The sequence below is a fragment of the Odocoileus virginianus genome, chromosome 33 (genome assembly GCF_023699985.2).
Source record: "Odocoileus virginianus isolate 20LAN1187 ecotype Illinois chromosome 33, Ovbor_1.2, whole genome shotgun sequence".
Taxonomy (NCBI): domain Eukaryota; kingdom Metazoa; phylum Chordata; class Mammalia; order Artiodactyla; family Cervidae; genus Odocoileus; species Odocoileus virginianus.
This window is the reverse complement of record NC_069706.1, coordinates 18,224,946-18,248,430: the sequence shown is the minus strand read 5'-3', so window position 1 is coordinate 18,248,430 and position 23,485 is coordinate 18,224,946. Positions and strand designations below refer to the sequence as shown.

Sequence of the window (23,485 nt, the reverse complement as noted above, 5' to 3'; positions counted from 1 at the left end):
GGCTGTTTATGTGATCAGAAAAATGTCTTAAAATGATCTTTTGCCTACTCTCCAGATAGTATTCCATAAGAAGCTTAAGAAGCTTAATAAGCTTCTTATTCCACAAGAAGTCTCCCTCAGCACTTAAAATACTTCGGAATCTTGTATCCCCAGCCCAGACCTACTCGCTAAGCCATTGTTCATTTGACATTCTCTTGGTGTCAAAAAGGCGTATTTGACTTAATATGAGAAAAGCTCAGATGCCATCTCAGAAAATAGTATCAGACTACCCACTGGCTCAAATTAAAAATTTAGGTGCCATCTTGTGTCCCTCTTTCCTTCATTACCTACATGCAATTCATCACCAAATGCTGCTAGCTCTCTACGCTAGCATAAACCATCCTCTGCTCTGGACCTCTGCAGACCTCCTAAACGGCCTTTTGACTCCCAATCCATCAGCCACAAGTGATCTTTAAAAATTTAAGTCTAATCTATCCACACATAAGTGATATTGGATGATATTTGTCTTTATCTCTGACTGACTTCACTTGCTGTGATGATAATCTTTGGTTTCATCCATGTTGTTGCAGTGGCGTCTTTCATTCTTTTTCATAATCCTCCATTGTGTGTGTGTGTTACATACCTGTGTGTGTGTATATAGGGCTTCCCCTGGGGCTCAGTGGTGAAGGAGACACGGGGGGGCGTGGGTTTGATCCCAGGGCCGGGAAGATCCCCGGCAACCCACCCCAGCGTTCTTGCGGGAGTATGCCCTAACACAGGAGCCTGATGGGCTGTAGTCCATGGAGTCACGAAGAGTTGGACACGACTGCAGGGACTGAGATGCACGCACGTGTATGTGTATACTGCACCTTCTTTGTCCTTCATCTGTCACTGAACGTTTCGGTTGTTTCCCTGTCTTGGTTATTGTGAATAGTGTTGCTGTGAACATCGGGATGCGTGTATCATTTTGAATTATATTGTTCTCCAGATATATGCCCAGGAGTGGGATTGCTGGATCATATGGCGGCTTCACTTTTTGTTTTTAAGGCGCCTCTGTACTGGTTTCCATAGCGGTTGTAGCAGTTTACATTCCCGCCAGCAGTGTACGGGGCCCTCTTTTCTCTACCCCCTCTGCGGCACTTGTTATTTGTAGACTTCTTCGTGGTGGCCATTCTGACTGGCGTAAGGTGTGTTATTACACAAATTAGTGACTTGGATTTTTATTTTGCAAATTAGTGTAGGCAGTGTCGACATAACCGGTAGCATTTTATCACCTTTACTTTTTTCATTCTACTGAGTCAGTGATACCTGTTCAGTGAGGCTACTCTTTTACACTTTATAACTCTGTGACCCTTACTCTAGTTTTAATGTCTGTTTGTGCTACATTTTCATTCCAGCAGCTGCCATAGCAGCATGTATCAATGTGACGCTAGCAAAATAAATGAATTATCTTTCAAAAAAAAAAGTCTAATCTACGTTTCTCTTAATGCAAAGTGTGAAATTCTTTATCATCTTCCCGTTGCTCTTTGCTATAAATTTCTTACCCTATGAGGTCTTGTATGATGGGCTCCTGTCTCTCCTCCATTTATCCTTTGCTCACCAAGTCCAGTCACATTGATATCATTTTTTTTTTCCTTAAGCTCCTTCCAGTCTTTGGGCTTTGTGTTCCTGTGCCCTCTGCAGGGGAATAACCCCAGCTCTTGGCATGGTGACAAATTCTCATTCTGTGGTTCAAAGAGAAGATTGCTGTGGCTGACATGGCCTGCCCTTTTGACTTTCTTTAACTCACTTACCATAATCTGATATTTTGTTTACTTGTAGCAGGTACCCTGTAAGATGGAGCCCATAACTCCCATCTGGGATATGCGTTCCCTTATATGATCCCTCTTCTTAGTGTGAGTGGGACCCGATTGCTTCTAACCCACAGAATGTATGTGATTATGTGTACATGATTATGTGCTATAGACTGTAATGCCCATCTTGCTAAGAGACCCTCTTCCCTGGTAGTTTTGAAGAAGCAGGCTGCCAGGTTATGAGCTTCTTTATGACAGGGATTGAGGAATTCAGCCCCAAAGCCTACAAGGAAATGGATGCTGCCAATGACTATGTGAGCTTGGATGCGGATCCTTTCCGGGTTGAGCCTCAAAGGAGAACCCAGCCCTGACATCACTGTTATTGCTGTCGTGCAAAGAACTCAGCTTAGAGAAGGCAATGGCAACCCACTCCAGTATTCCTGTCTGGAAAATACCATGAACAGAAGAGCCCGGCAGGCTATAGTCCATGGGGTCACAAACAGTCGGACATAACTCAGTGACTAAACAACAAAGGACTCAGCTAAGCCAGACCTGTATTTCTAACATACCAAAAATGTGGGAAAACAAACATGCTCTTTGTAAACCGTTATGCAACAAGAGATAATTAATACACTTAAGTAACTCCTACATTAGAAAGTAAACTTCAGGAGGCCAAGGGCCTTTTCACTCTTCATTTCTGAAGCTCAGAACCCAGCAGGGTATTTAGTTTAGACAGCTAGTAGCAGACACTTGCATTTAAGTAGGAAACATTCAATAAACAGTAACTGTTAATATTAATATATACTCCCATGTATTGGCAGGAATATGCAGTTCCTGTTCTCTAACAGAGTTGAAGGCACCTTTAAGGACAGGTGGGGCTGACTGTCATGGGATACAGAAAAAGTACCAAATTAATTAAAGGCTTCAAGTTCTCCTGAATCAAATAGCAAGTATTTGCTTCTGTCTGCCCTTTTTCCTTTGGGGTCAGATCGTCCTCCCATCTCTAATACCCTATCACTCTCACCTATGCAGAGTCAGAGGGGGCTTCCCCATTCCCTCTCCTGGTTCCTGAATGCACATATGTCCCAGCCCTGATCCATTAGCGTATTCTATCCTCCACTTTCCCCTGCACTTGGTTCAGGGTTGCCCACTTGACTCAAGTCTGTCCAATCAGAGCGAAAATCTGAATGTATTATTGGAAAACAGCAGCCTCTTTGCCCAATATGGAGTGCTAACTATGAGGCTGATGTAAAATTAAGAGCTGCTGGGACCTCCACAAGAGGAGGGACTGTGTAAAAGTCATTTAACACTGAGAAAAGTGGTGCTGAGAGATGAAGAGACAAAGATGTTTAATGACATCACTTGAGCCCCTGGATCCAGCAGTGCCTAAAGACCCACCTCTTGACTTTTTATTTCAGTGAAATTAATCTCTTCCCCCTCTACTTCCATTTTTTAAAGCCACTTTGAGTTGAGCGTCTACCACTAGCAACTAGAAAAGCCTTATTACCCAGGATCTGCCATTAAATTGACACAGAAGGACTAAATGGGTATGATGTCTAGAGAGAATGTGGAAATAAAGAGTAAAGAAAAAAAGCTCATCTAAATAAATATTTACTTAATAAAATTCCATAGCAAATAAGCTACTGAAGTAGAAATACCATAGGATTTAAAAAATTTTTGTAGTTGTTTAGCATTTGCATAGGACTTTTTGAAGAAATGGCTTAACAAGACAACTTCCTTAATACAATGCAAAAGTGTCAAGTGCAAATATTTTAAAGAGAAACATCACTGAACAGTATTCAAGGTGGAAACGATACCTTTAGACTTAGAAAAAAAGCTCTTGGCCATAAGGATAAGTTTGGACTCTATTTTCTAACTTTGTCTGAGAGGCCATTATTCCCAAATGCTGTTTATCTTTCTGATAAAAGGGTCATAAGGCAGAAGAGCTTGTTCTGTTTTGGATTTTTCCCCCTACCTCTTTTTTCAAATGAGTGAAGAAATAAGCAGCTCTCATTAAAAAGAAAGAAAAAGGAAAAACAAGCTATGGTTACCCAAACTGGACTTCAGATACACGATCTGAGCCTTTGGGAATCGGGTGACCGGCCTGTAGAGGCTCGAGCCCTTGCCAAGGTCAGATCTGCATCTCTGGGGAGGAGATGAGAGGCTCGAAGAGCCGCCAAGCCAATGGGATTCTTTGCTGACTCTCCTAGTGAGGCTGGGTCAGCTGATGGAACTGACCCAGAGCAACAAGATCTCCAAAACTGTCTACTGCAGGACCCAACAAGTAAGTGAAAAAGCTAGAGGACGCCTCCAGGAAGTGTTTAACTACCCGTCCCTTCTAAGTCATAATCCTAGGCGGCAAAGATGATCCAACGGTGTTCCAGAGGGGCTTGAATAAAATCTTTGGTTCCATTCAGCTGGTCATTCCTGGCAGAGCCGCTCTACGTGTGCAGACTTCATGGCCAGCGGACAGTCACCGCTGGAGTTGTGTTGCGGCAACAGCCTGTTTGGTAACAAGAGGAAATGATTAGTTCTAAGGCCTCTTTAAAGAGCAATGTTGAGTGTACACGACTCAATAAATGACATTCTTTGTTGGTTTATTTTTGGCTGCTTCTTGCAACCACACCAGATTTGGAGCTACACTAACTTTACAGATGAGGAAACTGGGGACACGAGGTTAAAATGCCTGAGTTAGGGGTAGAGGTTATGATCCTTTTCCCTGTTCTAATTTGGATATTACATTTTCTCCAATTACTGTTTGTGCCCTTACAACAATCCAGTGAGAGAGGTAGAGCAAGGAGTAGCCCTGTTTAACCCGTGAAAGAAAATTGAGAACAGAGATGTTGGATACCGAGTTCAAGATCACACAGCTAAAAAATGGCATAGCTGGGATTCAGACCCCTATCACCAAATCCTAATTAACTGACCATTTCTTTACATCATTAACAGAAGGGAGATGTAGTAGGGGGAGAGAAATAGGTCTGTCTTTTTTCATCCCAGTGATGATAGGTTTCAGAGGGAAGTGAAAGCAGAGGTAACACTATTGGTATTAACTTAACTGGCTCCATGGATTGTCTCTGAATTTCAAGTAGCCTTCCTAACACTGATAATGCATGGTGGGGAACTATGGCACACACTAGAGCTTGGCTGACCAACACACATTCTTAAAGTTTTTTTCCTTGTGGGATTATACTCTACTTCCCAGCCTCCCTTCCAGTTTAGCATGGCCATCTGCCAAAATTCCAGCCAATGAGGTTGCTTGGGCTAAGAAAGGGGGAGGTTCTAAGAAAGATTTCATTTACTTGATAAAAAAGATCATACTCAGTTGGTGAGGGAGGACTCATTTATTTCTCCCTTCATCCTGCCTTGAATGCGGTTGGTGTAGCCCAGGCCACAGCAGCTTTCTTGTGGTCATGAGGTGACAGGTCAATGGGCAACACAGAAAAGCAGAAGGTGCCTGGTACCTTGAGGACGCTAGGCTGGCTCTGTGCCAGTACTGAGCTATCTCTAGCTTTTTGCTATGCAATAAAAATAAATTCCTATTTCTTTAAGCTAGTATCTCTTTAGGTTTTTCATTACCAAAGCATTACTACCTTACTACCTGATAATTTTCTAAAAAAAAATTGAGAAGGAAACCTTACTCCTCCATAAGAAGAGATGTGAGGATCTCCTCAGATATAGGCACCTCCTAGCTTTGAAGACTGAGTGTGATGTGACCAGTGTTACGGTGTCATTTGTGAGAATCTCCCCAAATGGTAAAGACTGAATTACTGCACTGACATGTACTTACCTAAGAGAAAACCAGCAGTTGATGAGGCTGGAGACTACCATGCAGGACACCATGATTGTCCCTGATATGACGAGGGACACAAAGCCCAAGCCACACAGGACACAAAGCAGTGAGAGGCCGCCCACAGAGATGACCAGTCCTGGAGGAGAGCATGTCAAAAGAATCACTCATCGAAAACAGACTGAAAATGACAAACCCTGTACCAATGGGCTTAAAACAACAGTTAATTCAGAAAGGTCCATCCAGTCAAGGCTATGGTTTTCCAGTGGTCATGTATGGATGTGAGAGTTGGACTGTGAAGAAAGCTGAGCGCAGAAAAATTGATGCTTTTGTACTGTGGTATTGGAGAAGACTGTTGAGAGTCCCTTGGACTGCGAGGAGATCCAACCAGTCCAACCTAAAGGAGATCAGCCCTGGGTGTTCACTGGGGGGACTGATGTTGAAGCGGAAACTCCAATAATTTGGCCACCTGATGTGGATAGTGGACTCATTTGAAAAGCCCCTGATGCTGGGAAAGATTGACGGCAGGAGGAGAAGGGGATGACAGAGGATGAGATGGTTGGATGGCATCACCGACTCAATGGATATGGGTTTGGGTGGACTCCGGGAGTTGGTGATGGACAGGGAGGCCTGGAGTGCTGCGGTTCATGGGGTCGCAAAGAGTCGGACACGACTAAGCGACTGAACTGAACTGAAGTGAGCAGATTTCCCATAAAAATCCAGACTTCTGGCATTACTTTAAAAAGGAGGCAGTCTCAATACCCACATGAGCATCGTTGCATGGCACCAATTGACTGACCTTCCAGTTTCTTCCAGGCCCCAGTGTACCCAACTGTATCGTTCTTGGACTGCTTTGCTCACTTTTGCTATCTGCCTGGCCCATGGGTATTTGAATTTGAAACTCCCTCACCCTCAAGGTCAGGGATGGACTCCCAATGGAATCCTCCAGAAGGAGTTAGCCAAGACAGTAATAGGGGTGGTAAATTACGTCCAATGTTTCAAAGTGCCTAACAAATACTATAACTTGCACTTACCTACAACCTATGGAAATAAAGGTTATGCAGGCTAAGTAAAGCAAAATCTAAACATAACTTTTGATTACATCTTTTACAACCCCACCTGGCAACCATTATGCAGTAACCATAAGGTCTGAATGATCATTTTACCCATCATTATGTTTAACGGGAATATTAATGAGTTAGCATCTAATAAGTGCAGAGCAAATATATTTTTATAATATGGGGTATATGGGGGAAAATAGTAAAAGGTACTACAGAAAGAGCATGACTTTTTATAGTTGACATGACTGAGTTTGACCCTAGTTAAGGCATTTGTAGTATGACTTCCTGGGCCTCCTTAGAGTTCTAGTTTCACTCATCTGTAAAAGGAATATAATAATAACTAGCTCTAAGTGATGGCATGACGATTAAATGACTATCACACACGTAACAGTCTGTGGTAGTTTTTGCCTGCTCAGCACACTTTCTCTTGCCTCCCTCATAGCCAAATTTCCCCTTCCAATGTAGAATTAATAACATAGCAAATGCTGCATGGCAGACCTCCTTCCCCTTGCCTCACAAGTGGTCAAATAGCCCACCCGGTACTTCACAGTGACAGTTTCAGGGATGGAGCATGGAAAGAAAGGAAAATAGAGAAAGTAAACAGATGTGCTACCTTTTCATAAAGATTCACAAAATCCTAGATCAGTATTTTTCAAAGGATGGCTAACAACCACAAAGAAATGGAAGACATCTCTTTGCGGATTATGATCTGGTTTGAAAAGGCAAACTGAGCCAATCAGATTTACTTTCTCAGTACTTTTAGCAACTCAGGGGGAAGCTGGCAAAAGGCAGTGGGACTTCAGGAGGAAAGGTGAAGGGGGACCCTCAATACACAGCAAGGCACCTGGCATGTGACAGATGCTCAATAACTGTCTGTTGAGTGAATGGCTTCTCTGTTTAATGACAACAGTTAGCTTTCATGGAGAAGCTACTCTGTGTCAAGGACTGTGCTAAGTACTTTACAGAACTATAGGTTTCAATCCTCACAATTCTCTGAGACAGTATTATTACATCCCTATTTTACATATGCGGAATTTGAGGCTCAGAGAGAGTAAACAACGTGTCCAAAATCACACTGGGGGAGGTGGAATTCTAACAGATTCCAGAGTCCATGTTTTAACTACTCCAACAAGCTGCCTTGGTTGATGTGATTTTGACAAGAACAGCAACATTTGACAGGAGTGAGTCATTTTCCAAGAGGGTGGGTAAATGAGTAGGATACCTTCCAGTAATATGACTCCCACAAAAGCAGCCAGGGAGGTGAGCACCACGAGGAGCAGGAAGAAGCCGACAGGAACAGCTGACACAGCAACAAACACCAGCAAGGTGAGGGTCAGAAAAGGATGCTGGTCCAGGTACTGACCCACTGGAGACTTCATAAAGGAAACCACCTGTGGACAAAGGGGAAGGGCAGGTGTGAAAGCCATGTCTGAATCCCAGGTTGATGAGTTTGCCCGAGCTGCAGGAAGTATAAGCCAAGGTCAAAAGGTTGGAAGGCCCACTGATAAGAAGTCAACAATAATAATCCTTCCAAGACATGAGTTGCCCCAGCAACAACTTAAGGCAGCTGTGGACAGCGGTTAAGTTTGAGGGCCCACCCAACCTCAAGTCTTGTGAAAGAAGGAAAGACCCAGGCACTACTGCTCTACTGCTTCACACACACCCTCTCAGAAGACACGCTCAGCATATGCTCTGATGTGGTGGCTCAGACGGTAAAGAATCTGCCCACTATGCGGGGAGGCAGGGGTTCGACCCCTGGGTTGCGGAGATCCCCTGGAGAAGGGAATGGCAACCCACTCCAGTATTCTTGCCTGGTGAATTCCATGGACAGAGGAACCTGGAGGGCTACAGTCCATGGGGCTGCAAAGAGTCAGACGACTGAGTGACCAACACTTCACTTCAACATATGTACAACTAGCTGCTTACCTCACAGCTGAGGCTACTGAGGGAGGTTAAGTCCTGGCTACTTGGCATCACCTGGGAGCTTCTTTGGGGTTTTTTTTTTGGGGGGGGGGGTCTTTAATGAATTTGTTACAATATTCAGTTCAGTTCAGTTCTATCGCTCAGTCGTGTCCGACTCTTTGCGACCCCATGAATCACAGCATGCCAGGCCTCCCTGTCCATTACGAACTCTCGGAGTCTACCCAAACCCATGTCCATCGAGTTGGTGATGCCATCCAGCCATCTCATCCTCTGTCGTCCCCTCCTCCTCCCGCCCCTAATCCTTCCTAGCACTAGTTCTTTTCCCATGAGTCAACTCTTTGTATCAGGTGGCCAAAGTATTTGTTTCCGCTTCAACATCAGTCCCTCCAATGAACACCCAGGACTGATCTCCTTTAGGATGGACTGGTTGGATCTTCTCACAGTCCAAGGGACTCTCAACAGTCTTCTCCAACACCACAGTTCAAAAGCATCAATTCTTCGGTGCTTAGCTTCACTGTCCAACTCTCACATCCATACATGACCACTGGAAAAACCACAGCCTTGACTAGATGGACCTTTGTTGGCAAAGTAATGTCTCTGCTTTTTTTTTTTTTTTCCCTTTTTTTTTTTTTTAATGGGCTAATTACTTTACATCATTACAGTAGTTTTTGTCATACATTGAAATGAATCAGCCATGGATTTACATGTATTCCCCATCCCAGTCCCCCCTCCCACCTCCCTCTCCACCCGATCCTTCTGGGTCTTCCCAGTGTACCAGGCCCGAGCACCTGTCTCATGCACCCAATCTGGGCTGGTGATCTGTTTCACCCTAGATAATATACATGTTTCAATGCTGTTCTCTTGAAACATCCCACCCTTGCCTTCTCCCAGAGTCCACAAGTCTGTTCTATATATCTGAGTCTCTTTTTCTGTTTTGCATATAGGGTTATCATTACCAAGATCTAAATGTAAGACCAGAGACTATCAAACTCCTAGAGGAGAACATAGGCAAAACACTCTCCGACATAAATCACAGCAGGATCCTCTATGACCCACATCCCAGAATTTTAGAAATAAAAGCAAAAATAAACAAATGGGACCTAATGAAACTTAAAAGCTTTTGCACAACAAAGGAAACTATAAGCAAGGTGAAAAGACAGCCCTCAGATTGGGAGAAAATAATAGCAAACGAAGCAACAGACAAAGGATTAATCTCAAAAATATACAAGCAACTCCTCCAGCTCAACTCCAGAAAAATAAATGACCCAATCATAAAATGGGCCAAAGAACTCAACAGACATTTCTCCAAGGAAGACATACAGATGGCTAACAAACACATGAAAAGATGCTCAACGTCACTCATTATCAGAGAAATGCAAATCAAAACCACAATGAGGTACCATTATACGCCAGTCAGGATGGCTGCTATCCAAAAGTCTACAAGCAATAAATGCTGGAGAGGGTGTGGAGAAAAGGGAACCCTCTTACACTGTTGGTGGGAATGCAAATTAGTACAGCCACTATGGAAAACAGTGTGGAGATTCCTTAAAAAGCTGGAAATAGAACTGCCATATGACCCAGCAATCCCACTTCTGGGCATACACACCAAAGAAACCAGATCTGAAAGAGACACGTGCACCCCAATGTTCATCGCAGCACTGTTTATAATAGCCAGGACATGGAAGCAACCCAGATGCCCATCAGCAGACGAATGGATGAGGAAGCTGTGGTACATATACACCATGGAATATTACTCAGCCATTAAAAAGAATTCATTTGAATCAGTTCTAATGAGATGGATGAAACTGGAGCCCATTATACAGAGCGAAGTAAGCCAGAAAGATAAAGACCATTACAGTATACTAACACATATATATGTCTCTGCTTTTTAATATGCTATCTAGATTGGTCATAACTTTCCTTCCAAGGAGTAAGTGTCTTTTAATTTCATGGTTGCAATCACCATCTGCAGTGATTTTAGAGCCCTGAAAAATAAAGTCAGCCACTATTTCCACTGTTTCCCCATCTATTTCCCATGAAGTGATGGGACCAGATGCCATGATCTTAGTTTTCTGAATATTGAGCTTTAAGCCACTTTTTCACTCTCCTCTTTCAATTTCATCAAGAGGCTTTTTAGTTACTCTTCACTTTCTGCCATAAGGGTGGTGTCATCTGCATATCTGAAGTTATTGATATTTCTCCTGGAAATCTTGATTCCAGCTTGAGCTTCCTCCAGCCCAATATTTCTCATGATGTACTCTGCACATAAGTTAAAATAAGCAGGGTGACAATATACAGCCTTGACGTACTCCTTTTCCTATTTGGAACCAGTCTGTTGTTATAATATTGCTTCTGTTTTATTTATTTAGTTTGGCCAGGAGGCATGTGGGAATCTTAGCTCCCCAACCAGTGATCAAACCCACACCTGCATTGGAAGGTGAAGTCTTCACCACTGGACCACCAGAGAAGTTCCTGGAAGCTTGTTAGAAATGCAGCATCTTGGACCCCGACCCAGATGTGACAAATCAGATTCTGTTTTTTAACAAGAGCACCAGGTGATTTGTACACACATTAAAGTCTGAGAAACAGTGGGGATGAAATGACTCACCTAGAGTCACATGGCTTCCAAGTGGCAAAATCTAGGCATTCAAAGCTAAATCTTTCACTCTGGATGTCACATGTTTGCAATGGCTGCCATTTCATTAGGAGAAAATAGTTATGTCATCAACCTGATACCAGGCAGGCCACAGCCTGATGACTGCTGTGAGCTTATGCTGTGTTAATAGGTAGGTTATCTTCCGCCACCAGGCAAAAGGGTTTCTGGAGCTGGCTCAGTGGGGGAGGGCCGCTTTAATACAGAGCAGGCCCTCAGCATCTGTCTCACTGTATCTCACTGTTCGCTGAACCCAGAGTTAGGAAAGGGGAGAGCAGGGAAGCTGGAAGAAAACTCAAAGAGCTGTGGGAACTGCAGACATGTTTATGCTCTCCAGGCTGGCACAGGAGCCATAGTAGCAGACATAGCATAACATAACCACAACACAACACATCAGAACACACACCCCAATACAACACAACACAGCACAGCCACAAGGGCTTGCCAGGTGGAGCTTAAATATGATTACAGAACAAAAGTAGCCCATGGTCAAGCAAGTACCTCATGAGGCACATGCGCAGAGCTGTAAGTGATCTCAGCTATTACATAATCACTATTTACAAAACACGGGGCAAGAGCGAGAGGACACGGGGCGAGACGGCCTGACCACGCCACCTTAGCTAATCTGCTCCTTCCTTACAGCATCCTCACAAGGACAGGCTTCCCTCATCGTCTTAGGCTCCATGCCATCTCTCTCCTCAGTGCTGGCATGCTGGTTTCCATTCCCTTGAAAGCCTCCATCATTCCAGAACTCTTCCCCATCAAACGTGGTCCTTCCTTTGGGCTGTGTAGGCCAGCAGGGAAACTGAAGACATAATTTAAGCTACAGTGATCATGGGTGCCACTAATCAAAACACATGCTCCTAAACGACTTGTTCACCCAAGTGATTCAAATGCAGAAGTTGGAGGCAAGCTGGAAGGCATGAGGGTTCTGTAGTTCAAGTTGATGACGAAAAAGCATAGGACTCCCTCTGTTTAACTAGAAAAGGCTGTTTGAAGAAGCCACAGCAATCAGTCTTGGGCTTCCAGTATTGACAAACTTTACTTCCTGCCGGGCCACAAAATGGCATAATGTACACTGGCTACAACGCCTCCAGCTACTCCTTTCTGACAAAAGCTATCTAAGGCTTTGCTATTCAGCTTCTCTTGTCAGAGGTTGACTGTGCCAAAAATCAGCTCTGAGCTAGAAATACACACTGTGGATACTCCAGCATCAGAACCCAGTGAGATCTTCTGGTTAGGGCTGTTAGAGGTGAGAGAGAGTGGGGCTAGTCCTTCGAGCTGCCTCAGATCTTGGTTGCTTTCCAGTTCTAGTCCACAGACACCCTGAGTAAAGCCCCAGATGTCATCTGGCAGAATAAATTGTTCTCTCTGATCCTCATAAACAAGAGACCCAAGTAATCACAGTGGGGAGCAGCAGATGAGGCTGGAACACCAGAATTCCAGGCTTAGGACTTCATACCCAGACTGTCCAGTACAGTAGCCACATGTGGCCCTGAGCACCTGATACATGGCTAGTGTGACCAATAAACCAGATTTTTAATCTAAATTTAAAAATTGCTATTTGATTCAGTCATTGAAAAGAGTTAATTATATTTCAAATAAGTTGGGTATGTTTCAAATAGTTTTTCAATTACAAATTTTATGAAATCTGAATAGAGACCAAGTATTTCCAGTGGAAAATTAGCATGTGAATTGAGAGGTACACTGTGTGTATTAAAAAAAGAATGCTTCATGACTTAAGACGGTGAGATGGGAGCAGGTGAGGGAGGTTCAGGAGGGAAGGTATACATATATATATATATATATATAATTATGACCTATTTGCATTGTTGTATGGCAGAAACACAAACTTGTAAGGCAGTTTTCCACCAATTACAAAACAGATAAAATTTTTTTAAAATGTAAGATATCTCATCAATGATTTTTTAATATTGATTATATGTTGAAATTATATTATTGTGCATATATTGGGTTATATAAAATACATTATTAAAAATTAATTTTACACAGTTCTTTTTATGTTTCTTAATATGACTACTTGAAAATTTTAAACTATATATGTGGCTCACATCCTATTTATATTGGAAAGTGCTCACTCAAACTTTATTTAGAAAAAAATAAGAAGCAAACTGCTGGCTTTTGGGCAAGACTGCCATACAACCAAAGGAATAATTTTTTTAACTAATGTAAACATTTTAATATTTTTTATTGGCTTCTAATTGCTTTACAATGTTGCGCTAGTTTCTGCTGGACGACAACATGAATCAGCCATAAGTATATAAATATCTGGTCCCTCCTGAGCCTCCTTCCCACTCTTCCATCCCACTCCTCCAGGTCATCACAGACCACTGAGCTGAGCTTCCTGTGCTATAGGGCAGCTTCCCACTAGCTATTTTACACACAGTAGCATATCTATCCAACATGATTTTACACATCCTAGCAGGTAGATCCAACCAGTCCATCCTAAAGGAAATGAGTCCTGAATATTCATTGGAAGGACTGATGTTGAAGCTGAAACTCCAATACTTTGGCCACCTGATGTGAAGAACTGACTCACTGAAAAAGACCCTGATGCTGGGAAAGATTGAAGGTGGGAGGAGAAGGGGATAACAGAGGATGAGATGGTTGGATGGCATCACCGATGCAATAGACATGAGTTTGAGTAGGCTCTGGGAGTTGGTGATGGACAGGGAGGCCTGGCGTGCTGCAGTCCATGGGGTCCAAAGAGTTGGACACAACTGAGCGCCTGAACTGACTGAGCATATATAGGTCAAGGCTACTCTCTGAATTTGTCCCACTCTCCCCTTCCCCCATGTCCATATGTCCATTCTCTATGTCTGCACCTGTATCCCTGCCCTGCAAACAAGTTCATACGTACCCTTTTTTTAGATTCAAAGGAATTATTTTTTAAAAAGATGAACCTGGCAGTCCTGTGGAAGAGGCAACAAGGAAGATTTGCAGGGAAACTAGCAAGAGATAATGATGGCCAAAACTAGGTTGATGGCAGAGGAGGAGGAGATGCTGTATGAAAGAGGAATGAAAAATGAAAAATCAACAGGACTGTCTGGCATGGGGATCCAAGAGGAGAAATGCAGGAAGGGACTACTTACAGTCCTTAAAAAATCTAATTTTTTCTTAACCTCTTCTAAATCTGGGGCCTACAACCAAAAAATAGAAAGTCATTCAGATATGCAGAGAGACCAATTTGAGATGCACACAATTAAGCCCAGCAATTGTCTTCCCTTAGGGAGGATGGCCCTGCTCCGACAGTCTGTCTCAGAAGGGGAAGATATGATTCAGTTATGCCTAATAATAATAGAGAATATTCATTAAATGCTCAAGTGCCAAGTACTATTTTAAGGACTTTCAATAAACTTCTTACTTCTGTCTACAATGCTACGAGATAGATAACAAGGGAAAATTTAACATTATTTAAATTTGGGAATTAGAATATAGCAATTAACTTTTCATTCTCCCAGGCAACAGAGGGTGACACAATTGAAGGACAGAAAGTGGGAGAGCTTATCACTCAGGAACATTTTCCATCCCTACCCTGAAATAGATCCAGGTATTCTAATCAGGATTTTACAGGCATGGGGCAGTGCTGAATAACCCAGGAATGCAACGTTGGAACAGACTGGCACCATTAAGTGCCAGACTCTGTGCGAAGGCCTTCTCAAATAGCATCTGAGATCATCCTCACAACAAATCTATGAGCCTGGCGTTGCTTATTTTAGAGAAGATGAGATGTAGAGTCAGTGAGCCTGAGCAACTTGCCCAAGGTCAGACAAAGATGACTTATTTTAAAATGCACACATGAGTATGGGAGGTTCCAAAGTAGGGATGACGTGGCCAGTGTTTAAGGACATGAAGCCTCCATCCAGAACTATTTAGAAGACAGGCTAATTCCCTGGTCTGAGAACGAAAAAAAAATAATCAGTATCCACTGTCCTTTGCTACCAGAAGGGCTCTGGAGGGCAGAGGGATCAGGATTATTTAAAATCACTGGTAATGACAAATCCAAGGTTCTATGTGATAGTTTCTTCTAGATTATGGTCCTATAATTCAGGATTGGGACTCAGGTGCAAAGGAGGTAACTCAAAAACATCCTTTGTGGAAGGAAAGGGCCAGCATGACAGCAAAACGATTTTGTCACAGGTAATCCACATGGAGATATCACTGACAGGGCGGGGTGGGGGAGCAGTATCTGCCCAGCCCATGCTCTCTCTCTCCTCTCTGAAAGCTGCCCCCTCCCACAGCAGGGATATACCCCTGAAGCCATGTTTACACCCATGAAATGAAAAGTCCCAGCCCAGCTGCCATCTCCCTGGTTATAGGTGACTTGGTCAAGGAGATTCTTGCTCCTAGGAATCAAGCAGCCCCAAGACCTAGTTCCACAGAAGGTGTCAACAGGGAACTGGAGGAAACATGGGGAGTTAAAGGTACTGTCTTGGGCAAGCGTGTCTGCCCAAGGGAAGAGGACAGCAAAGGAAGCCAGGCTGCAGCGAGAGGAGGATGAAGCTGATACACAGGAAAAGTTATAATGAGGAGCAATACGGTTCAAGAGAGGGCACTGAGAGTTACCTCTGACTCCAGGGACCTGCCTGACCGTTTTAACCCCTCCTGAGGCTCCGCCCTGCTATTTCTTGCCTTTGGCTTCTGTGACAGCTTTACATTTCCCCAAAGTTCGGGCAGGTTCCACCATTTGTTTGTTTAAGCTATTTTTGGCAGGTTTCTGACTCTGTCAGCGTAAAAGTAAGACATTAAGACTTTATGTTTAAGAGGTTTCCTAAAAGAGATGATGGAGTTGTTTCACAAACACTCGATCTGGAAACCATCTCTTCTTATCTGGAACTCAAAGGGCTTATGAACTCTAAGGATATAAATTACTTAGGACAAAGAAATCACCTAAATATCATTGAAGCAAGGGGATGACTATACAAATTATGGTATATCAATCTGAGGGAAGTTTCTACCACCAAAAAAGCAATTGGTAGGAAGACCTATGCTTCAATATGGAAAAACACCAATATACAATACCAAACAAAAATATAGAACTACATCTGCCATAATTAAAAACACTGTATCTAAAAATTACATACTGAAGAGGCCTAATAATAACAACAAAAAAAAGATAATACCATCACTAGATTTATCAGTGATGGGTTTACAGGTGATTTCCCCTCCTTTGTCTGCCAATATTACTCTACTCAGACACAATTAATACTAGTTAATCAGTTAATATGGGCTTCCCTGGTGGCTCAGAGGTTAAAGTGTCTGCCTGCAATGCGGGAGACCTGGGTTCGATCCCTGGGTTGGGTAGATCCCCTGGAGAAGGAAATGGCAACCCACTCCAGTATTCTTGCCTGGAGAATCCCATGGATGGAGGAGCCTGGTGGGCTACAGTCCATGGGGTAACAAAGAGTCAGACATAACTGAGCGACTTCACTTTCACTTTCTTTTCAATTCAATTAATATAATTAAAAAATTTAAAAGAAACTACTCTACCTCAGGACTATCTGAAGAACATCAAGGCTGAGCAAACTGATGATCCATCCCTCATTCTGGGAGTCGACTGCCCTGGAAGTTATCTAGTTCAAACCCACTCCACTGACCGTGGCTGAGGATCTAAGGTGAAAAAATGAAGAAATGCCAAGAAGTCAGAGTTCTAATGCTTCAAAATGCCTACCTTAGAAGGTAGATGTAAATATTAAATAAGTTAAGAGATGTCAAGTGCCTAGCACAGTGCCTGGCATATAGTAAGTGCTCAACCAAGGTTAATTAGTGTATAGTCAATTCCTATTATTTGCAGAATCCTTATCTGTGAACTTGCCTACTCACTAAAATTGGTTTGTCACCCTAAAATCAACACTTTAAGGTGCTTTCATGGGCATGCACACAGCAGTGAAAAATATGAACCACCTGAGGCACATGTTTGCATCTGAGGTCAAACTAGGTTAACACTCTACCTTCTTGTTTCAGCTCTCTATACAACTGTCCTTTTCATGGTATATTTACTGCCATCTCTTTCTGCATTTTTATGGGGTTTTTTGGTTGGTGGTGGTGATTTTCCCATTTAAAATGTGTAGCAGTACTGGCTTGTATTCCTAGGAATAAGAAGGCTGTGATGTGCCTTATAGAGAAAATGCAAATACCAGACAAACTTCATTCAGGCAAGAGATACAGCTGCCTATATAGTATAGGCTGTTGGCCTGGAGCTCAATCTTAATAAATCAACAGTATGTATAGGATAAAGGTGCCTTTAAACAAAGACACACAAAACAGGCTATGGTTTTATTGGCTGATGAAAACGTTGGCACCAGAAGTTTGCCAGAACCTATTTCCCATTTGAGCAAAGGTTCAACTGATCTGTGAGATGCAATTGGAATGGTTCAGTGTCTGAGGTGAGTCAACAGAACACAGATAATGAGAATCAACTGAAAATGTAAATAAGTATGAGCACCTTTCTCACTAACATTAGTAACAAGAATCTCAGTCTGCTGACTAGAAAGTTACTTGTCTAATCTAAAAATAGCTTGCTAGATGCACAAAGTGCCAGAGGCATTTTGGGATGAGTTCAGAAAAGTTTCCTATAGAGTACACTGCTCTAGACTACAAAGGGGTGGGTCCTCAGAGATCCTAGTGGAATTGTGGCATCAAATACAAAAATCAGATCATCAACCAGCTCACTTTGTTACATACATATATGTATTGCGTAGAAAAAAGTCTAGAAGGGCATTCAACAAAATGTTAATAATATTATCTCTGAGAGCTGTTATTTCCCCTGAAAAAATGCTGAAAGACATATAGAAGAAAACAACAGATATAAAAGTTCAAGAAACCAAAATATACTATCTCAAGTCCCACCGCCACTGAATGGCTCCTGAGCACTTGTTAAGTGGCTAGTTCAAATGGAAATGTCCTGTAAGTGTAAATACACACTGATTTCAAAGACTTAGTATAAAAAGAATGTAAAACATCTCAATAACTTTTAAAATATTTTTATAATGATTACATGTTAAAATGATACATTTTAGATATATCAGATTTAGTAAAATAACTATTAAACTTAATTTCACCTGCTTTTTTTTAACTTTTAAAATGTGGCTACTAGGTAATTTTAAGTTACATATGTGTTCTATGTCATATTTACATTGGACACTGGGTTTCTAGTGAAACACTAGTAGTCTCTCATTTTTAGGGTAACAGGTCAAAATTATAACAAAAGGATGGCATCTGTGGTACAGACTGAGAGTTGCCTCTATCTCCAGCTAAAGAATTATACTTGCTACAAGGGATGATCAGAAAACTAAATTCTGGTCTGTGAGATGCAACTGGAAGTTTTGTGTATGTGTGACTTTTAGGAAGTCTCCTTAAATTGGAGGTGGTTTGCATGTCTTTTTCTCCCCTCAGCCTCTTACTGCTTAGAATGTGGATTCAATGGCTGATACTCTAGCAGTCATCTTGGTCAGTGAGTTTGAAGGTCATAACTTAAACATGACATGGTGGTGAGTTAGAAAGATTCTGATCTATCTCCAAATTTTCCCTACTTAAGGGAGAAATAATTTCTATGGTCTTAAGCTAGTGTTATTTTGGAATTTTCCATTATGCGCTCTGATTAGAACCTGACCTTGGAGTTACTCTGGACAGACGCTATCAGCAAAGACAGCTTCCTCTGCAGCTCCTGCAAGTCCTTTGAAGTACTCGGGGGCTCCTCTTTCGCCATCCTGAAACCCACTTCAGTCTCTTTAAGGATTAATTCGACCAGGAAGCTCTTCAATGCAGGGCACAGTCAAATCTCTCACGTCACTTTGTCTGTTGCTGTCACTGGAAGAAATGAAAAGTATCTTAAACCATTACTGGTCTTCACTCAATTGACCCAATGAGGGCTTCTACTGTCCTCACACACTAATGATGGGCATAGAGATGAAGGGTAACCAGGCAATATTCATCAAAGTATCAAATTGTACACACCTTCATCCAAAAATTTATTTCCCAGGAACCTGAAGGAAACAATCAGTTATATCAAAACATGCCAAAAGGATGTGTGATTATCCCTGTTTATAATACATACTTAATAGTAAAACAACAGGAAAAAGTTGTCTACTGATAAGAACTAGATTAAATAATAATAAATTCATACAATGGAGTATTGTATAGCCATTAAGATGATGTTGATATTTATTTAATGAAAATATGTCTATGATGTGAAAAAAATTATAAAATACCAATTATTACATATTTTATGTATACCTCCATAATATAAATACATATATCCACAGTAAAATAAAAGATCTAGATGGACATATAACAAGATGTTAATGGTATTATCTCTGAGAGCTTATGTTTATTTTTTTAGCCTGATAAAATGCTGAAAAGAATACAGAAGAAAGCAAGGCTGAAGACACTATTTCAAATCCCACTGCCTTTTTTTTTTTGCCAGAAAGCCTTTCTCAAACAAATGACAGTGGCCAATTTCTTTATTTACTACCCACACTAAACAGGTTGGCTCCCAATTACATTGTGCCATAAATTACTCTCTATTTACTTTTAAGTCTCACTTCCATAACAAGAAAGGGACAAACTTTGCCACAATTATACTCTGTGACTCAATGGCCTGGAATTTCCAGAACTGTCCCAATAATAAAAGCTGTTTGTTAAATTATATATCTATCTTTTAAACCCTTTTTAATTTTCATATAAACAAATACATTATTATTTTATATTTCCCAGAACAATACTGTAAGGCTGGGCTGTCACAGAGATATCTTTTCCATTATTCCTTACAACTTATCTCCTGACCTATAGCACAAATGCTAAAAGATTCTATCACAGTGGACAAAATTAACTGATGTTAATTAACTGATTAAATGTTCACATTTATTTACCATACTCAACATCCCACATGGTAATTATGTGAGATGGGAAGTGATGATGGTGGTTTAATTGCTAAGTCGTGTGGAATCTTGGGATCCCATGGCCTGTAGCCTGCCAGGCTTCTCTGTCCATGGGATTTCCCAGGCAAGAATACTGGAGTTCTTCTCCAGGGGATCTTCCTAACCCAGGGAGGGAACCCGAATCTCCCACATTGCAGGCAGATTCTTCACCACTGAGCCACCAGGGATGACTTATCTCCTAATATCTATAGGGTCTGTTGTTGTTGTTGCTATTTAGTCGCTAAGTCGTGTCTGATTCTTTGTGACCCCATGGACTGCAGCCCACCAGGCTCCTCTGTCCATGGGATTCTCCAGGCAAGAAGACTGGACTGGAGTGGGTTTCCATTTCCTTCTCCAATACGGTCTAGTAGCAAATTAAAGCACATTTTAATCACCCAGCTAGAGATTCTCTGCTACAATCCCTTTTGTGAAACAGGAATCCCCTGGACTGGACAGGAGTAGACCCTTCATTCCTATATTCTGTCTCTGAAGCTGCAGCTGGCATAGATTAGAATTGGCCATGTTCCCAGCACTCAGCTCCCCTAATCTCAAATCTGCAACGGGCAGGAACAAGCCCAGCTCCCGTCACTGGTTCCCAGGGCCTTGGAAACCTAGGGGCCATCCGGACAGGTTTGGGAAGTTCAATGTGAATAGCGTGGGTAGAAAGCCATCGGCCATAGCCGTAGAATACAATCAGCTGGTCACCAATCCCTCTCACTCACTCCTCGGAGGGGACTCCTCAAGCAAAGACCGGTCTCAGGAGGAGGGAAGGGGGCAACCCCTTAATCCGACGCAGCGCACAGTTCCCCGCCTTCTGAGATCTCCGCGCCTTCCGGGCTGAGCCAGGAAAACACAAGCCAACCCGCTCTTTCCCTTCCACGGCCCACCCGCTAAAAGCCCCCCTCTCTTCCTCGCCCGCCCCTCCCGGGACAAACGGAAAGCCTGAGCGTTCCAGCCGGGATGGAGAGAAGTCGCACCGAGGACCCCGTCATTAATTTGGGAAGAAAAATCCACCTTGGGTACACCCTGCAGTGACGGGGCAGGGAGACCCGGCAGGGATGAGGGCCACCGTTTTGATGATTCCTGAAGAGGAGGTGTGGAGACTTCCCAACCAGGTTTCCCAAGAAAGGGCGGGATCTTCGGGGTGGGATGGGGTGGCAATCCTTTACCGAAAGTAGTAGCAGGTGTAGAAGTGTGTGTGTGTGTGTGTGTGTGTTGTGTGTGTCGCAGGGGCTGGGGAGGGATGAGACCTCCCTTAGTTGGGGGGGCGGGGATGTCTAGCAGGGGCCGGGAAGGATGAGACTCCGTGTGTGTGTATATGTCACCGACTCCCCTTTCAACCCACCGCCCCCGCGCTCCTCCATTTGTCCAGTCCGGCCCAGGGGTCTAGCCAGCCGGGGCCCTCGGTCCCCCAAGCCCGAGTCCTCACCTGGTCCCCGGGGCCGCGGTGCAGGCGGAGCAAAGGAGAGCTGACGGAGCCGCGGGCGGGCGCGTGAGCCTCCGCCCTCGCGCGTGAGCCTCCGCCCTCGCGCGTGAGCCTCCGCCCTCGCGCGTGAGCCTCCGCCCTCGCGCGTGAGCCTCCGCCCTCGCGCGCGCCCCAGCCAGCCACGCCCCTCCGCCGCGTGGCCCCGCCCCGCTCTTCCCCTTCCTTTCCCCGCCCCTCCCCTTCGCTCGGCTCCAGCCTCCGGCCGCCCTCCCAGGGCTCCCTGCTCCAGCATTTTGGAGCTTCCGGGAGAAACCCGAGCGAGGAGCACGTGAAGAAACTAAGGCTCAGAGAGAGTTACCGTTCCTACACTCTTGGCTTGTAGTGAGGGTGCCCCGGCCATCTCTGAGACAGGTGAACTGGCAGGTGTGAATGGGTTTTCACAGGGTCTTAGGGCTTCTGCCTAAATACCCTGAGCTACCTCTTCTGGAAGCATCTCTGGAGCTCAGGACAGGCAAGTGATGAGACGGTTCCTTGACTGAAAGGTTTTCATCATTACTTCTCAAATGCAAATATCATGAGCCAATGAGATCCTTAAAAACTCTGTTAGGTTAGTATCTCCATTTTATACATGAAAACGTCTAATCCAGAGCCGGAACGCATGTTCCCTGACCTGAAATCCAGCCCTATAGCAGGGTTTTTCAAGGGGCAGCGCTATTGACATTTTGGGCAGAAAAGTTGTGTTGAGGGGACTGTCCTATGAGTTGTCGGATGTTTAGCAGCATACCTGACCTCCAACCACTAGATGCCAGTAATACTTTCCTTCCCTGCAAACAACCAAAAATGTCACCAAACATCAGCAAATGTTCCCTGCATAGTTGTCTAGGTTGAGAACAACTGCCGTAGAACATACTGGTGAAGACAGTGAACTGGGCCCAACAATCCCAGACTTTGGTCCCAAGTCAGACTCTTACTTGGAGAAAAGGATAGACGAGAAATTGGTCTGCTACTGCACAGTTCTCAGGTTCCATCCATCCAGGGAAATGTATTGATATACTTTCATCCGTGACCTATGTCAGTAGCCATCTGGAAAATAGCTCTTTAAGAAAGAGAAAAGCAATCACAGGGTTGTCGTGAGGACTGGTGCCATAATGGCTGTAAAGAACTTAGCACCTATCAGAAACATGGGAGGAGCCCAAAAATATTTAATGTATTGTGCTTTTTTAAACCTATGTTTTTTCAAGGTTATTTGGTTTCTTTTTTTTCTTTTTTTAAATTGCAGTATAGTTAGCATATGACATATGACAAATAAGTATTAGTTTCAGGTGTATGACAATGATTCAGTGTTTGTTTATATTGTAAAATAACCACCACAATAAGCATAGTTAACATCTGTCACCATATACAGTGACAGAATTTTTTTCTTGTGATGAGAACTTTGAAGATTTACTCTATTAGTAACTTTAAATAGGTGATACAGTTTTTACTTCTTTCACTGATTTTGCCCATCCATCAAGGATGTATTAGTTCTACCAACTAATATTTCTAGAAATAATCAGGCTAGTGGATTGAGAAATAAGCTTAGGGTATATAATAATAATAAGCTAAAGGATCCTGCTCTAACTCCTAACTCTGCAAGAGCCAAGAAAGGGAGAAGCTAATGGTGAAGATAGGAGGACCAACAGATGTGTCCCTAAATTTTTACGTTTCAAGCAGTTCTGTCTGGTTTCATGCCTTTTGTTTAGCTGAGGTGTGATGGTTGCCCCACCCAGGAAAGGGTCGGTTGTGTGTGTATATATATATATATATATATATATATATATATTTTTTTTTTTTTTTTTTTTTTTTTAAGGGTTTTTTTCTTTTAGAACATAACTAAACCCCTCCTTCCCTGGTGGGTGTTGCTTTGGAAAGCTGAAGTCGA

General features: G+C 43.0%; 2 protein-coding genes across 4 annotated transcripts in view; one reads left to right on the top strand and one right to left on the bottom strand.

Annotated features, from left to right (window-relative positions):
- Positions 1–2,309: 2,309 nt before the first annotated feature.
- Positions 2,310–21,676, bottom strand: LDAF1 (lipid droplet assembly factor 1). 2 transcript variants are annotated; one of them, XM_020895498.2, is made up of 5 exons: positions 21,568–21,676; positions 18,833–19,029; positions 7,846–8,014; positions 5,563–5,701; positions 2,310–4,275 (listed from the first exon to the last, which is right to left on the bottom strand). In XM_020895498.2, the coding sequence occupies exons 2-5, from the start codon at positions 18,926–18,928 to the stop codon at positions 4,194–4,196; spliced, it is 486 nt and encodes a 161-aa protein (XP_020751157.2). In that variant the 5' UTR covers positions 18,929–19,029; positions 21,568–21,676; the 3' UTR covers positions 2,310–4,193. The 2 variants fall into 2 exon arrangements, with proteins under 2 accessions (XP_020751157.2, XP_020751158.2); XM_020895499.2 differs by lacking the exon at positions 21,568–21,676 and adding an exon at positions 20,861–20,955.
- Positions 20,970–23,485, top strand: part of DNAH3 (dynein axonemal heavy chain 3) — a 236,481-nt gene continuing 233,965 nt past the window's right edge. For both annotated transcript variants that reach the window (XM_070460978.1, XM_070460977.1), the window contains exon 1: positions 20,970–21,232. In XM_070460978.1, coding sequence (XP_070317079.1) covers positions 21,197–21,232 — 36 coding nt within the window. In that variant the 5' untranslated portion in view covers positions 20,970–21,196. The remainder of the gene's footprint in view (positions 21,233–23,485) is intronic.